The sequence below is a fragment of the Staurois parvus genome, unplaced genomic scaffold, assembly GCF_062004578.1.
Source record: "Staurois parvus isolate SC_StPar_1 unplaced genomic scaffold, SC_StPar_1.0 ptg000582l, whole genome shotgun sequence".
Lineage (NCBI taxonomy): Eukaryota > Metazoa > Chordata > Amphibia > Anura > Ranidae > Staurois > Staurois parvus.
In genome coordinates, this window is record NW_028318378.1 from 1381646 (window position 1) to 1398002 (window position 16357).

General features: G+C 44.3%; 1 protein-coding gene across 1 annotated transcript in view; it reads right to left on the reverse strand.

Moving 5' to 3' along the window:
* LOC149450126 (uncharacterized) overlaps nt 1-16357 on the reverse strand; it is a 100097-nt gene that overhangs the window by 28831 nt on the left and 54909 nt on the right. The window contains exons 2-3 of the mRNA XM_089692357.1: nt 14487-14609; nt 1686-2866 (exon numbers count right to left, since the gene is read on the reverse strand). Of these exons, the coding sequence (XP_089548483.1) occupies nt 1686-2866; nt 14487-14609 (1304 nt within the window). The remainder of the gene's footprint in view (nt 1-1685; nt 2867-14486; nt 14610-16357) is intronic.

A 16357-nucleotide genomic window follows, 5' to 3' on the forward strand; every position in this document is an offset into this window, starting at 1 on the left:
GGTTGGATTTGTAGCCTTTTATACTTGTTGCCCATGGGAATATATTTTGCAGTGTGGTCACATACAGTCTTTTTGAAGAACTCCCATTTCTGTGTTGTTATCATCAATGCCAATATTTCCTCCCAGTCTAAGTCTTGGAGAGCATCTCTCAGCCTTGGAAAATTAGCTCTCTTAAAGTTGAGCATTTTTATTTTTCCCGTATGTGCTCGCTGTTTACAGCTAACAATAAATGAAATCATGTTGTGGTCACTGCTACCCAGATGTTCTTTTATATGGACATTCGTAATAAGCTCTTCATGGTTGGAGATGACCAGGTCCAGCAGAGCATCATTCCTAGTTGGGGCCTCTATGAACTGCACCATAAAAAAGTCCTGTAGTAGGTTTAAATACTTTTGATTTTTAACTGTTCCTGCAGAACCATTACTCCAGTCACTTTCCGGGTAGTTACCATCCCCCAATATTATCACTGTCCCAGCCCTTGCAGCCCTTTCCATCTGTGGGAGGAGCTGAGTCTCCACTTCCTCATTAACACTGGGAGGCCTATAACAAACTCTAATGATGACCTTTGTAGTACGCCCCCCATGTGCAGTTCCACCCATAATACTTCAGCCTCATCACACTCTCCATCAACTGGGTCCTCTTTCACACTCGCTCTGAGATCACTTCTCACATAGAGACAGACACCACCACCTTTCCTATTTCCCCCGTCTCTCCGAAAGAGAACCTAGCCAGGAATATGAATGGCCCAGTCATGTGAGGAATGAAGCCAAGATTCAGCAATACCAATTCAATCCTAGTTCTCTTCATGCACCAAACCTTCCAACTCACCTATTGTGCTGGGCACACTTCTGGCATTGGGGAACAAACACTTTCATTCACTGACACCTTGTCCATTCACTGACACCTTGTTCATTTACTGACACCTTGTCCAATCACTGCCACCTTGTCCATTCACCGACACCTTGTTCACATGGATTTTGTGTATTTTTTATTTTCATACAAATGGTACCAATTCCACTGGTTATTTGTAACATGGGAACCTTCTTACCATCTGTCATAGCCCTCCCCCCATCTTTCCCCATTCCACCCCCCAATAAGTACTGACCTGTCTGATCTATCTTCCTCATTATAATCGAATTCTCCCTCCCCCTCCATCATAGTTTATATATTCCTCCAGCCTTCCCATAAACCCCTCCCCCAGCACAGCAGACCCCCTTCCAATTAGGTGCAAACCATCGCTAGCATATAGGCTGCACCCCAATGAAAAGTTAGCCCAGTGCTCTTGGTCAGGCCTCCATTTTTATTCTTACCCTGCTATCAATGGCCAACCCGGTCCCACACTTCATCCATGTCTTTGGGGACCTCTGATCTCCTTATGAACTGTTTCTTCCATGATGAAGATCAGCCATGGAGTATATCTGAGGTGTATATCAGGGTGTGCTTCTTCCCCACATGAGAGCTGGGATGTCCAGCAACATTCATCTAGAAGACATTTCCCGCACTCAAGGCACTAATACACCGCCAGGGCTGTGTGGGACCCCTGATGTACAGGAAGACAGGACTTCAGTAAGGAACAATTCCCTCACTCAGGACAGGAAAGTGGCTTCACCCCCGTGTGAAGTCTCTGATGTCTGTGATGACTGGACTTATCTGAAAAACATTTCCTGCACTCAAGACAAGAATACGGCTTCTCCCCAGTGTGAGTTCTCTGATGTGTGTAAAGATGGGACTTCCTTGAAAAACATTTCCCGCACTCAGGACAAGAATATGGCTTCTCCCCTGTGTGAGATCTCTGGTGTGTTTGAAGAATGGACTTCTCTGAAAAACATTTCCTGCACTCAAGACAAGAATACGGCTTCTCCCCCGTGTGAGATCTCTGATGTCTGTAAAGATGGGACTTCACTGAAAAACATTTCCCACACGCAGGACAGGAATATGGCTTCTCTCCCGTGTGAGATCTCTGATGTGTGTAAAGATTAGACTTCTTTGAAAAACATTTCCCACACTCAGGACAGGAATATGGCTTCTCTCCCGTGTGAGATCTCTGATGTGTTTGAAGAATGCGCTTCTCTGAAAAACATTTCCCACACTCAGGACAAGAATACGGCTTCTTCCCCGTGTGAGATCTCTGATGTGTGTAAAGATTAGACTTCTTTGAAAAACATTTCCCACACTCAGGACAGGAATATGGCTTCTCTCCCGTGTGAGATCTCTGATGTGTGTGAAGATTGGACTTCTGTGAAAAACATTTCCCGCACTTAGGACAAGAATACGGCTTCTCCCCTGTGTGAGATCTCTGATGTGTGTGAAGATTGGACTTCTGTGAAAAACATTTCCCGCACTCAGGACAGGAATACGGCTTCTCCCCCATGTGAGATCTCTGATGTTTATGAAGTATAGACATCTCTGAAAAACATTTCCAGCACTCAAGACAAGAATACGGCTTCTCCCCCGTGTGAGATCTCTGATGTGTGTAAAGAGTAGACTTCCTTGAAAAACATTTCCCGCACTCAGGACAAGAATACGGCTTCTCTCCTGTGTGACATATTTTATGCCTATTAAGTCTGGATTTATAACGGAATCCTTTCCCACACTCAGTACAGGAGAAGCTCTTCCCTGTTGGAAGGCCGGCCCGGTCCCGCACAGTCTGAGGTTCCTCAGGATACGAGGAATCCGATGGTCCATCTACACTGGGTGGTGCCGGATGGACATTGGAGGGAGCCGGGTTTTCTCCTGGACTATACTGTGTGATGTCCTCATCTTCTACTTTCCAGTCTGGAGACAAAGTGAGACAATCCTCGGAGGTTTTCCTCATCTCCTGGCCATGGACTAAAATACAAAGACAGAGGATTACTAGACAGGAGCTGATTGGTTCCCCCAAACCAGGACTCCGCCCACATCAGGCAGCTTGGTCTCTGAGGAGCTTACAATTCCACCCTCAAGGGAACTAGGAAATGGCTCCTCTGATCTCCTACCAGGTCATTTCTTTATTCATGGACCTTAGTCAGAGAGTGAGGAAAAAAACAGAACTGTCTTTTATAGGAGGGACAGTGATGAGGGGATTATAGGACGAGGGTCCCCACCCCCTCTATCACTCATCGCCATCTTCCCAACACAAGAAGTACTGCACTTCCTTATTTAGTCCATGATTTAGTCATGAAGAACAGCGGGGCTGAGCCCCACCAGAGGTCAGAGAGTGAGGATGGGGGGAGAACAACCAAGATGAAGACTGGACTGATCCTGAAGACCACCATCATTGGGGTATTGACTCCTCCCTCATTATCACTTTCTGTTTAAGGGTCCAAAGTTGGTGGATGTTATCACATTATTATCACCATGTAAAAGTCTGTGCTCCAATCACATCATCCGATATAAAATGTCCAGCTGGGAGGAAATGGGGGAACAAAAGAGAATCCATATTATGTGTATATATAGCAGTGGGGGGAGGGGGGAGAGCAGAAGTCAGGAGAATGTAATGTACAACATAGAGTATATAGTGCAATGGTCAGGAGTATGGAATGTATAACATAGAGTATATAGTGCAGGGGTCAGGAGTATGTAATGTACAACATAGAGTATATAGTGCAGGGGTCAGGAGTATGTAATGTACAACATAGAGTATATAGTGCAGGGGTCAGGAGTATGTAATGTATAACATAGAGTATATAGTGCAGGGGTCAGGAGTATGTAATGTACAACATAGAGTATATGGTGCAGGGGTCAGGAGTATGTAATGTACAACATAGAATATATAGTGCAGGGGTCAGGAGTATGTAATGTACAACATAGAGTATATAGTGCAGGGGTCAGGAGTATGTAATGTACAACATAGAGTATATAGTGCAGGGGTCAGGAGTATGTAATGTACAACATAGAGTATATAGGGCAGGGGTCAGGAGTATGTAATGTACAACAGAGTATATAGTGCAGGGGTCAGGAGGATGTAATGTACAACATAGAGTATATAGTGCAGGGGTCAGGAGTATGTAATGTACAAGTTATATAGTGCAGGGGTCAGGAGTATGTAATGTACAAGTTATATAGTATAAGGGTCAGGACTCTCAGTATTAGTATTCTGTAATCAGTGGAAGCTTAAATTTGTACTGTAGACAACATGTAGAGGTGAGCTGGGAATAAACCATCATGAAACAGGTTAGATTGGAGGTTAACAAATCCTTGGACAGAGGGGTGGCGTTGGACGTGGTATACTTGGACAGAGGGGTGGCGGTGGACGTGGTATACTTGGACAGAGGGGTGGCGGTGGACGTGGTATACTTGGACAGAGGGGTGGCGGTGGACATGGTATACTTGGAGAGAGGGGTGGAGGTGCACGTGGTATCCTTGGACAGAGGGGTGACTGTGGACGTGGTATACTTGGACAGAGCGGTGGCGGTGGACGTGGTATACTTGGACAGAGCGGTGGCGGTGGACGTGGTACACTTGGACAGAGAGGTGGCGGTGGACATGGTACACTTGGACAGAGGGGTGGCGGTGGACGTGGTACACTTGGACAGAGGGGTGGTGGTGGACGTGGTATACTTGGACAGAGCGGTGGCAGTGGACGTGGTACACTTGGACAGAGGGGTGGCGGTGGACGTGGTATACTTGGACAGAGCGGTGGTGGGGGACGTGGTATACTTGGACAGAGGGGTGGCGGTGGACGTGGTATACTTGGACAGAGGGGTGGCGGTGGACGTGGTACACTTGGACAGAGGGGTGGCGGTGGACGTGGTATACTTGGACAGAGCGGTGGCGGTGGACGTGGTACACTTGGACAGAGGGGTGGCGGTGGACGTGGTACACTTGGACAGAGGGGTGGCTGTGGACGTGGTACACTTGGACAGAGGGGTGGCGGTGGACATGGTATACTTGGACAGAGGGGTGGCGGTGGACGTGGTATACTTGGACAGAGGGGTGGCGGTGGACATGGTACACTTGGACAGAGGGGTGGCGGTGGACGTGGTATACTTGGACAGAGGGGTGGCGGTGGACGTGGTATACTTGGACAGAGGGGTGGCGGTGGACGTGGTATACTTGGACACAGTTCCCCACACACGGCTAATGTGTAAGGTAAAGTCTATGGGGATGGAAAAATCTGAATGTAAATGGATAGAAAACTGGATAAAAGATCGTATTCAGAGAGTAGGGGTTAATGATTCATACTCTGAATGGTCTGGGGGTGTCAGTGGTGTACCCCAAGGTTCAGTGTTATTAGTAGGGTACCCCAACCTTCAGTGTTATTAGTGGGGTACCCCAAGGTTCAGTTTTATTAGTGGGGTACCCCAAGGTTCAGTGTTACTAGTGGGGTATCCCAGGGTTCAGTATTAGCAGGGAAACCGGGGTTCAGTGTTATCAGTGGGGTACCCCAAGGTTCAGTCTTATTAGCTGGTTCCCACCCAGCCTATGGCCAGATGGTGGCCGGGCGAGCACCTCATTCCTCTGGGTAGAAGCCATATGGCATACTTTCAGGTATGTGCACTTTGCATGCCTGCAGAGCCGTGCAGCAGCGTGATCTGTCACCGGCCATGTACCTCGGACACGGCCAATGACATATCTGTGTACCGGCCCCATTGTCAGTACCAAGTGACCTGCTGTGACCAATCACTGTAGGCCAGATAACCCCCAAATTTTAGTTTGGGCACAATGTTGTATGATCGCGCAATTGTCATTCAAAGTGTGAGAGCGCTGAAACCTGAAAATTGGCCTGGGCAGGAAGGGGGTAAAAGTGCCCGATATGGAAGGGGTTAGTGGGGTACCCCAAGGTTCAGTGTTATTAGTGGGGTACCCCAAGGTTCAGTGATATTAGTGGGGTACCCCAAGGTTCAGTGTTATTAGTGGGGTACCCCAAGGTTCAGTGATATTAGTGGGGTACCCCAGGGTTCAGTTTTATTAGTGGGGTACCCCAAGGTTCAGTGTTATTAGTGGGGTACCCCAAGGCTCAGTGTCATTAATGGGGTAGACCTAGGCTCAGTGTTATTAGCGGGGTACCCCAAGGTTCAGTGTTATTAGTGGGGTACCCCAGGGTTCACTGTTATTAGTGGGGTACCCCAAGGTTCAGTGTTATTAGTGGGGTACCCCAAGGTTCAGTGTTATTAGTGGGGTACCCCAGGGTTCACTGTTATTAGTGGGGTACCCCAAGGTTCAGTGTTATTAGTGGGGTACCCCAAGGTTCAGTGTTATTAGTGGGGTACCCCAGGGTTCAGTGTTATTAGTGGGGTACCCCAGGGTTCAGTGTTATTAGTGGGGTACCCCAGGGTTCAGTGTTATTAGTGGGGTACCCCAGGGATCAGTGTTGGGACCCTTACTTATTAATATATATATAAACAATATGGGGTGTGAGATTATAAATCCCATTCCAGTCTTTGCAGATGACACCAAGCTGTGCCGGGGAATAACGTCCTTACAGGATGTCTCCAACTTACAAGCCGACCTCAATGCTCTGTGTAATTGGGGGGCTATGGGGCCAATGAGGGCTAATGGTGATAAATGTAAGGTTCTGCACTTGGGGCTAAGAATATGCATCATACATACTAGGGGGGTACAACTGGGGGGTTAATGGTGGAGAAGGGTCTGGGGGGGTCAATGGTGGAGAAGGATTTGGAAGGACAATGGTGAAGGATTTGGGGGGACAATGGTGGAGAAGGATCTGGGGGCAATTGTGGAGAAGGATCTGGATGGGTCAATGGTAAAGGATCTGGGGGGGGGGGGGGGGTCAATGGTGGAGAAGGATCTGGGGTTCTGGTAAATTACCAGCCTAATAATGGCAGCAATGAAAAGCTGCGTGTTCTAAAGTGAGCAAAATCCTCTCTTGTATTAGGAGAGGTAGAGACTCCAGAGAGAGATATCACCCCCACTCCCCCCTGGGTACAAATCATTAGTAATACCTCATCTGGAATATGCAGTTCAGTTTTGGGCTCCAATTAACAAAAAGAACATTGGGGAACTGGAGGAAGTACAGAGAAGGGCAACCAAACTGATACGAGGCATGGAGGAGATCAGCTATGAGGAAAGATTAGAGGAACTGAATGTATTCTCTACTGAGAAGAGGAGATTAAGGGGGGATATGATCTCCATGTATAATACATAAGGGGGGATATGATCTCCATATATAATACATAAGGGGGGATATGATCTCCATGTATAATACATAAGGGGGGATATGATCTCCATGTGTAATACATAAGGGGGGATATGATCTCCATGTATAATACATAAGGGGGGATATGATCACCATGTATAATACATAAGGGGGGATATGATCTCCATGTATAATACATAAGGGGGGATATGATCTCCATGTATAATACATAAGGGGGGGTATGATCACCATGTATAATACATAAGGGGGGATATGATCTCCATGTATAATACATAAGGGGGATATGATCTCCATGTATAATACATAAGGGGGGGTATGATCACCATGTATAATACATAAGGGGGGGATATGATCTCCATGTATAATACATAAGGGGGATATGATCTCCATGTATAATACATAAGGGGGGATATGATCTCCATGTATAATACATAAGGGGGGATATGATCTCCATGTATAATACATAAGGGGGGGATATGATCTCCATGTATAATACATAAGGGGGGGATATGATCTCCATGTATAATACATAAGGGGGGATATGATCTCCATGTATAATACATAAGGGGGGGATATGATCTCCATGTATAATACATAAGGGGGGATATGATCTCCATGTATAATACATAAGGGGGGATATGATCTCCATGTATAATACATAAGGGGGGATATGATCGCCATGTATAATACATAAGGGGGGGACATGATCTCCATGTATAATACATAAGGGGGGACATGATCTCCATGTATAATACATAAGGGGGGGGATATGATCTCCATGTATAATACATAAGGGGGGGGGATATGATCTCCATGTATAATACATAAGGGAGGGATATGATCTCCATGTATAATACATAAGGGGGGGATATGATCTCCATGTATATTACATAAGGGGCGATATGATCTCCATGTATAATACATAAGGGGGGATATGATCTCCATGTATAATACATAAGGGGGGGATATGATCTCCATGTATAATACATAAGGGGGGATATGATCACCATGTATAATACATAAGGGGGGATATGATCACCATGTATAATACATAAGGGGGGATATGATCTCCATGTATAATACATAAGGGGGATATGATCTCCATGTATAATACATAAGGGGGATATGATCTCCATGTATAATACATAAGGGGGGATATGATCTCCATGTATAATACATAAGGGGGATATGATCTCCATGTATAATACATAAGGGGGGATATGATCACCATGTATAATACATAAGGGGGGATATGATCTCCATGTATAATACATAAGGGGGATATGATCTCCATGTATAATACATAAGGGGGGGGGGATATGATCTCCATGTACAGTTGTGACCAAAATTATTCAACCCCCAATGCTGTAAAGGGGTTTAGGGACTATAGTGTACATTTGGAATTGTATTCAGAATCAAATCCTACAAGGACGTTGTAACTACCCAAATGCAACTAAAATGACATCAATTGTTTATGTAATACAGTAGTAAATGGTTCTTATGTGGTTTCTTCATTGCCACAATTATTCAACCCCTTAAAGACTACCACTCTGAAGAACAGAGGTTCATACAGGTGCTTTCCATCAGGTATTGAAAACACCTGTGGATGTCACCGAGCAGCAATCAAGCATAATAAGCACCAATTAGGCAGCTTTAAAATGACTGTGATACTCAGCTCCTTCTAGACATTTACTGGTGTGGTTACAAACATGGTGAAGGCAAGAGAATGGTCCAGGAAGACAAGAGAAGAGGTGATTTCTCTTCACAGGAAGGGCAATGGCTATAAGAAGATTGCAAAGATGTTAAACATACCAAGAGACACCTTAGGAAGCATCATTCGCAAATTCAAGGCAAAGGGCACTGTTGAAACGCTACCTGGTCGTGGCAGAAAGAAGATGCTGACTTCGACTGCTGTGCGCTACCTGAAGCGTAGAGTGGAGAGAAGTCCCCGTGTGACTGCTGAGGAACTGAGAAAAGATTTGTCAGATGTGGGTACAGAAGTTTCAGCCCAGACAATAAGACGCACACTGCGTAATGAAGGCCTCCGTGCCAGAACTCCCAGGCGTACCCCCTTGCTGTCTCCAAAGAATAAGAAGAGTCGACTGCAGTATGCCAAAAGCCATGTGGACAAACCACAAAAGTTGTGGGATAGTGTTCTGTGGACTGATGAAACAAAATTAGAACTGTTTGGGCCCATGGATCAACGCTATGTTTGGAGGAGGAAGAACAAGGCCTATGATGAAAAGAACACCTTGCCTACTGTGAAGCATGGTGGAGGGTCAATCATGCTTTGGGGCTGTTTTGCTTCTGCAGGTACAGGGAAGCTTCAGCGTGTGCAAGGTACCATGAATTCTCTTCAGTACCAGGAGATATTGGATGGAAACGTGATGCAGTCCGTCACACACCTGAGGCTTGGGAGACGTTGGACCTTTCAACAGGACAATGATCCCAAGCATACCTCCAAGTCCACTAGAGCATGGTTGCAGAGGAAAGGCTGGAACATTTTGGAGTGGCCATCGCAGTCACCAGACTTAAATCCGATTGAGAACCTCTGGTGGGACTTAAAGAAAGCAGTTGCAGTGCGCAAGCCTAAGAATGTGACTGAACTGGAGGCCTTTGCCCATGAAGAATGGGCGAAGATACCCGTAGATCGCTGCAAGACACTTGTGTCAAGCTATGCTTCACGTTTAAAAGCTGTTATAACTGTAAAAGGATGCTGTACTAAGTACTAAGATTGAATGTCACTTGGGGGTTGAATAAAACTGATAATGCTGTGAGCACAGAAAAGACATTTGTGGTTATTTCATTATAACTGTTATGTTATATTTGTCTGACCTACAAGTGCCTCTTTAATGTAAATGTAAGCAAGATGACTGAATGATCAAAAGCAATGTCAAACTGGCCAAAACACTCAATTTCAGTGGGGGTTGAATAATTTTGGTCACAACTGTATAATACATAAGGGAGGGATATGATCTCCATGTATAATACGTAAGGGGGGATATGATCTCCATGTATAATACGTAAGGGGGGATATGATCTCCATGTATAATACATGAGGGGGGATATGATCTCCATGTATAATACATAAGGGGGATATGACCTCCATGTATAATACATAAGGGGGGGATATTATCTCCATGTATAATACATAAGGGGGGGATATGATCTCCATGTATATTACATAAGGGGCGATATGATCTCCATGTATAATACATAAGGGGGGATATGATCTCCATGTATAATACATAAGGGGGGGATATGATCTCCATGTATAATACGTAAGGGGGGATATGATCACCATGTATAATACATAAGGGGGATATGATCACCATGTATAATACATAAGGGGGGATATGATCTCCATGTATAATACATAAGGGGGATATGATCTCCATGTATAATACATAAGGGGGATATGATCTCCATGTATAATACATAAGGGGGGATATGATCTCCATGTATAATACATAAGGGGGATATGATCTCCATGTATAATACATAAGGGGGATATGATCTCCATGTATAATACATAAGGGGGGATATGATCTCCATGTATAATACATAAGGGGGGATATGATCTCCATGTATAATACATAAGGGGGGATATGATCTCCATGTATAATACATAAGGGGGGGATATGATCTCCATGTATAATACATAAGGGGGGATATGATCTCCATGTATAATACATAAGGGGGATATGATCTCCATGTATAATACATAAGGGGGATATGATCTCCATGTATAATACATAAGGGGGATATGATCACCATGTATAATACATAAGGGGGGATATGATCTCCATGTATAATACATAAGGGGGGATATGATCTCCATGTATAATAAATAAGGGGGATATGATCTCCATGTATAATACATAAGGGGGGATATGATCTCCATGTATAATACATAAGGGGGGATATAATCTCCATGTATAATACATAAGGGGGGATATGATCTCCATGTATAATACATAAGGGGAGGATATGATCTCCATGTATAATACATAAGGGGGGGATATGATCACCATGTATAATACATAAGGGGGGATATGATCTCCATGTATAATACATAAGGGGGGATATGATCTCCATGTATAATACATAAGGGGGGATATGATCTGCATGTACAATACATAAGGGGGGATATGATCTCCATGTATAATACATAAGGGGGGATATGATCTCCATGTATAATACATAAGGGGGGATATGATCTCCATGTATAATACATAAGGGGGGATATGATCTCCATGTATAATACATAAGGGGGATATGATCTCCATGTATAATACATAAGGGGGGGATATGATCACCATGTATAATACATAAGGGGGGGATATGATCTCCATGTATAATACATAAGGGGGATATGATCTCCATGTATAATACATAAGGGGGATATGATCTCCATGTATAATACATAAGGGGGGGATATGATCTCCATGTATAATACATAAGGGGGGATATGATCTCCATGTATAATACATAAGGGGGATATGATCTCCATGTATAATACATAAGGGGGGATATGATCTCCATGTATAATACATAAGGGGGGATATGATCTCCATGTATAATACATAAGGGGGGGATATGATCTCCATGTATAATACATAAGGGGGATATGATCACCATGTATAATACATAAGGGGGGGATATGATCTCCATGTATAATACATAAGGGGGGGATATGATCTCCATGTATAATACATAAGGGGGGGATATGATCTGCATGTATAATACATAAGGGGGATATGATCACCATGTATAATACATAAGGGGGGGGATATGATCTCCATGTATAATACATAAGGGGGGATATAATCTCCATGTATAATACATAAGGGGGGGATATGATCACCATGTATAATACATAAGGGGGGATATGATCACCATGTATAATACATAAGGGGGGGATATGATCTCCATGTATAATACATAAGGGGGGATATGATCTCCATGTATAATACATAAGGGGGGGATATGATCACCATGTATAATACATAAGGGGGGATATGATCTCCGTGTATAATACATAAGGGGGATATGATCTCCATGTATAATACATAAGGGGGGGATATGATCTCCATGTATAATACATAAGGGGGGATATGATCTCCATGTATAATACATAAGGGGGGGATATGATCACCATGTATAATACATAAGGTAGGATATGATCTCCGTGTATAATACATAAGGGGGATATGATCTCCATGTATAATACATAAGGGGGGATATGATCTCCATGTATAATACATAAGGGGGGATATGATCTCCATGTATAATACATAAGGGGGGGATATGATCTCCATGTATAATACATAAGGGGGGATATGATCTACATGTATAATACATAAGGGGGGATATGATCTCCATGTATAATACATAAGGGGGGATATGATCTACATGTATAATACATAAGGGGGATATGATCTCCATGTATAATACATAAGGGGGATATGATCTCCATGTATAATACATAAGGGGGGATATGATCTCCATGTATAATACATAAGGGGGATATGATCTCCATGTATAATACATAAGGGGGATATGATCTCCATGTATAATACATAAGGGGGGATATGATCTCCATGTATAATACATAAGGGGGGATATGATCTCCATGTATAATACATAAGGGGGGGATATGATCTCCATGTATAATACATAAGGGGGGATATGATCTCCATGTATAATACATAAGGGGGGGATTGCTGTAGGAAAGTCCTGGATTCTTTCTTGGATACACAGAATATAACTGGATATAACATTTATAGGGAAAGTTGATCCAGGGAATATCCGATTGCCTCTCGGGGATCAGGAAGGAATTTTTTCCCTGCAGGAGCAGATTGGATCGTGCTTTGCTGGGTTTTTGCCTTCTGGTGGATCAGCTGTGGGTGTCGGATTATAACTTTTATTTTTAATGGTACAACTAGATGGAATGTCTTTTTTCAGCCAGACTAACTATGTAAATATGTAGGTCCCACACCGCTGCCTCCCATCTCCTGAGACTGCACTCAGTGACTTGGGTCTGAGACACTACAGACATATCCCTCCACCCGGCACAGCCAGCAGATAACAGAGAAGGTCCCCTGGAGGAGTCAGGCACAAGGCAGGAGACCCCAGTCACATGTCCTGGGTGCCTACATTATGTAATGCTTAGAGTAAAAATCAACATTTTTCTGCCAGCTGAAGCCCAGAACCTCCATAAATCCAGTCTAGAGACATAAATTGTGTCTGCAGCACAGAGAAGGAAGATTATCCGAGAGAAATCCAGGAATACAGGATGGGGAACACAGCTCAGGAAAGTGACCAGGGGATTACAGGCTGATATCACCCAGTCCCCGCCCTACTCTGGACCAATCAGTGAGCAGTATGGGTGGAGGAATGGATTTAGTGTTCATGACCCACCTGTGCTGATCTCTGTAGGAGTGTCCTCCTCTATAAATGTCCCCGTTATTCCATCCTCCTCCATAGACTGCTGATCATCCCTCACATACGCCTCTTCTTCTTCTGCTTTCACCTCAAATTCTATATCGATTGGATCTCCACTCTAAATCAAGGAAATGAGAGAAAATATCATCTGTAAAATGTAAGGTCACATAAACATCCACACATTGTCTCCACAAGTCCATGTTCTAGATGCTCCATCCCACCATCTTGTAATGGTGAGGGATGGTGTGACCTTCCTGTGTGGAATCCCGGGAATACAGAGGACGGGGACATCTCTCTGGTGGGTTCCTGGTATTAGGTGGCTCCATCATATCCTTGTGTCCTTCTGAAAACTCCTCCATCACTCCATACTCCTCATCCTCCTCTTTATACTCTTCTTTAACATCAATATTATCATCCCCGAGGATTCCACTCTGAAAGATATAATAAAACATTCATTGTAACAAACATGCTGTGTATAAATCACAACTACCAATAATTGTCATCATCTACCTGATGATGGTGAGGGATGGTGTGACCTTCCTGTGTGGAATCCTGGGAATACAGAGGACGGGGACATCTCTCTGGTGGGTTCCCATGACTGGATCCATCTGTAGGAAACACACACACTGACTGAATCCATTGTTTCTATGTGTTTATCAGATGATGGGGGATCTAGGTGGATCCTCCGTACTGCTCTCTCCTTTACAATAAAGTCTCCTCTTACCCGGTGATGTGAGGGGCGGCTGATTGTCCATCATGACGTCCTTGTAGAGATCCTTGTGTCCTTCTAAATACTCCCACTCCTCCATGGAGAAATAGACAGTGACACCCTGACACCTTATAGGAACCTGACACACACAATGATACAGTCACCATCCAGACACATCCCTTGTCTGTTACTGGAGAATGTCCCAGAATTCCCGGCACCGCTCACCTCTCCTGTCAGCAGCTCCATCATCTTCTTGGTGACTTCTAGAATCTTCTGCATGTTGTGTCTCTCAGGGTTTAGGGAGTCACATGGAGGCACTGTGATGGTCATATGATCACCTGACTTCAGAAGAGGAAATCTCTGTATTGAGGAACCAATAGGAATATCATGTTAGATTCCCAGAATCCTCCTCACCTCTCCGGTCAGGTCTGTGTTTTATTAATAGAGATAAGAGTGATGTCATGTGACCTCCCAGAATCCTCCTCACCTCTCCGGTCAGGTCTGTGTTTATTAATAGAGATAAGAGTGATGTCATGTGACCTCCCAGAATCCTCCTCACCTCTCCGGTCAGGTCTGTGTTTTATTAATAGAGATGAGAGTGATGTCATGTGACCTCCCAGAATCCTCACCTCTCCGGTCAGGTCTGTGTTTTATTAATAGAGATGAGAGTGATGTCATGTGACCTCCCAGAATCCTCCTCACCTCTTCGGTCAGGTCTGTGTTTTATTAATAGAGATGAGAGTGATGTCATGTGACCTCCCAGAATCCTCCTCACCTCTCTGGTCAGGTCTGTGTTTTATGAATAGAGATAAGAGTGATGTCATGTGATTCCCAGAATCCTCCTCACCTCTCCGGTCAGGTCTGTGTATTATTAATAGAGATAAGAGTGATGTCATGTGACCTCCCAGAATCCTCCTCACCTCTCCGGTCAGCAGGTAGATGATCTCCAGGGTGAGGTTTAGTATCTTCTCAGTCATGTGACTCCGGTCCTCCTCCATCCTCATTGGTGCCATCATGTGATCTATACAGGTCTCCTTGTAGACGGATAACTTTGGGAAATGAAAGTAAGAATTACACTCACCGGCCACTTTATTAGGTCCACCTTGCTAGTGCCAATAATATCTCCCCCCCACCATGACACCACCAGCCTGAACCGTTGATACAAGGCAGGATGGATCGATGCTTTCATGTTGTTTATGCCAAATTCTGACCTTACCATCTGAATGTCGCAGCAACCAGTCTGCCCATTCTCCTCTGACATCAACAAGGCATTTTCTTCCACACAACTGCCGCTCACTGGATATTATCCCTTTTTTGGACCATTCACTGGAAAAACTAGAGAATGTTGTGCGGGAAAATCCCAGTAGATCTGCAGTTTTTGAAATACTTAGACCAGCCTGCCTGGCAGTAACAACCACACCACATTCAAAGTCACTTAAATCCCCTTTCTTCTCCATTCTGATGCTCAGTTTGAACTTCAGCAAGTTGTCTTTGCCATATCTAGATGCCTAAATGCATTGAGTTGCTGCCATGTGATTGGCTGATTAGCAGTTTGTGTTACCCAGCAATTGAACAGGTGGACCTGATAGGGTGGCCAGTGAGTGTATTTGGATGGTATTGGTCACACAATAATAGGATGTGGATGTGAGGGGGGAATAGGAGGGTTGCTGGACATCTAATCACCTCAATACCGGACACTTCCACCCCCTTCCTGACCAGAACACTTTTCAGATGTCAGTGCTGTCGCAGTTTGGATGACAATTGTGCGGTCATATACAGTACTATTCTAGGTGCTGCCTAGTCTGTGCAAAAATTGTGTCCCATTCCCAACGTGTCCAACTGCATGAAAATCCATCCAAATTCAATATAAATCCCTCATAAATACTGAATAGAAAAATAAAATCATCAATATTAATAGTTCTTTTATATCAGTTGATGTGCTTGTGCCTCTCCAATCACACTGCGCCAACCAACCGTGCGGAATAAAGTGCCTTGTGCTCCTCCAATCACACTGCGCCAACCGACCGTGCGGAATAAAGTGCCTTGTGCCTCTCCAATCACACTGCGCCAACCGACCGTGCGGAATAAAGTGCCTTGTGCTT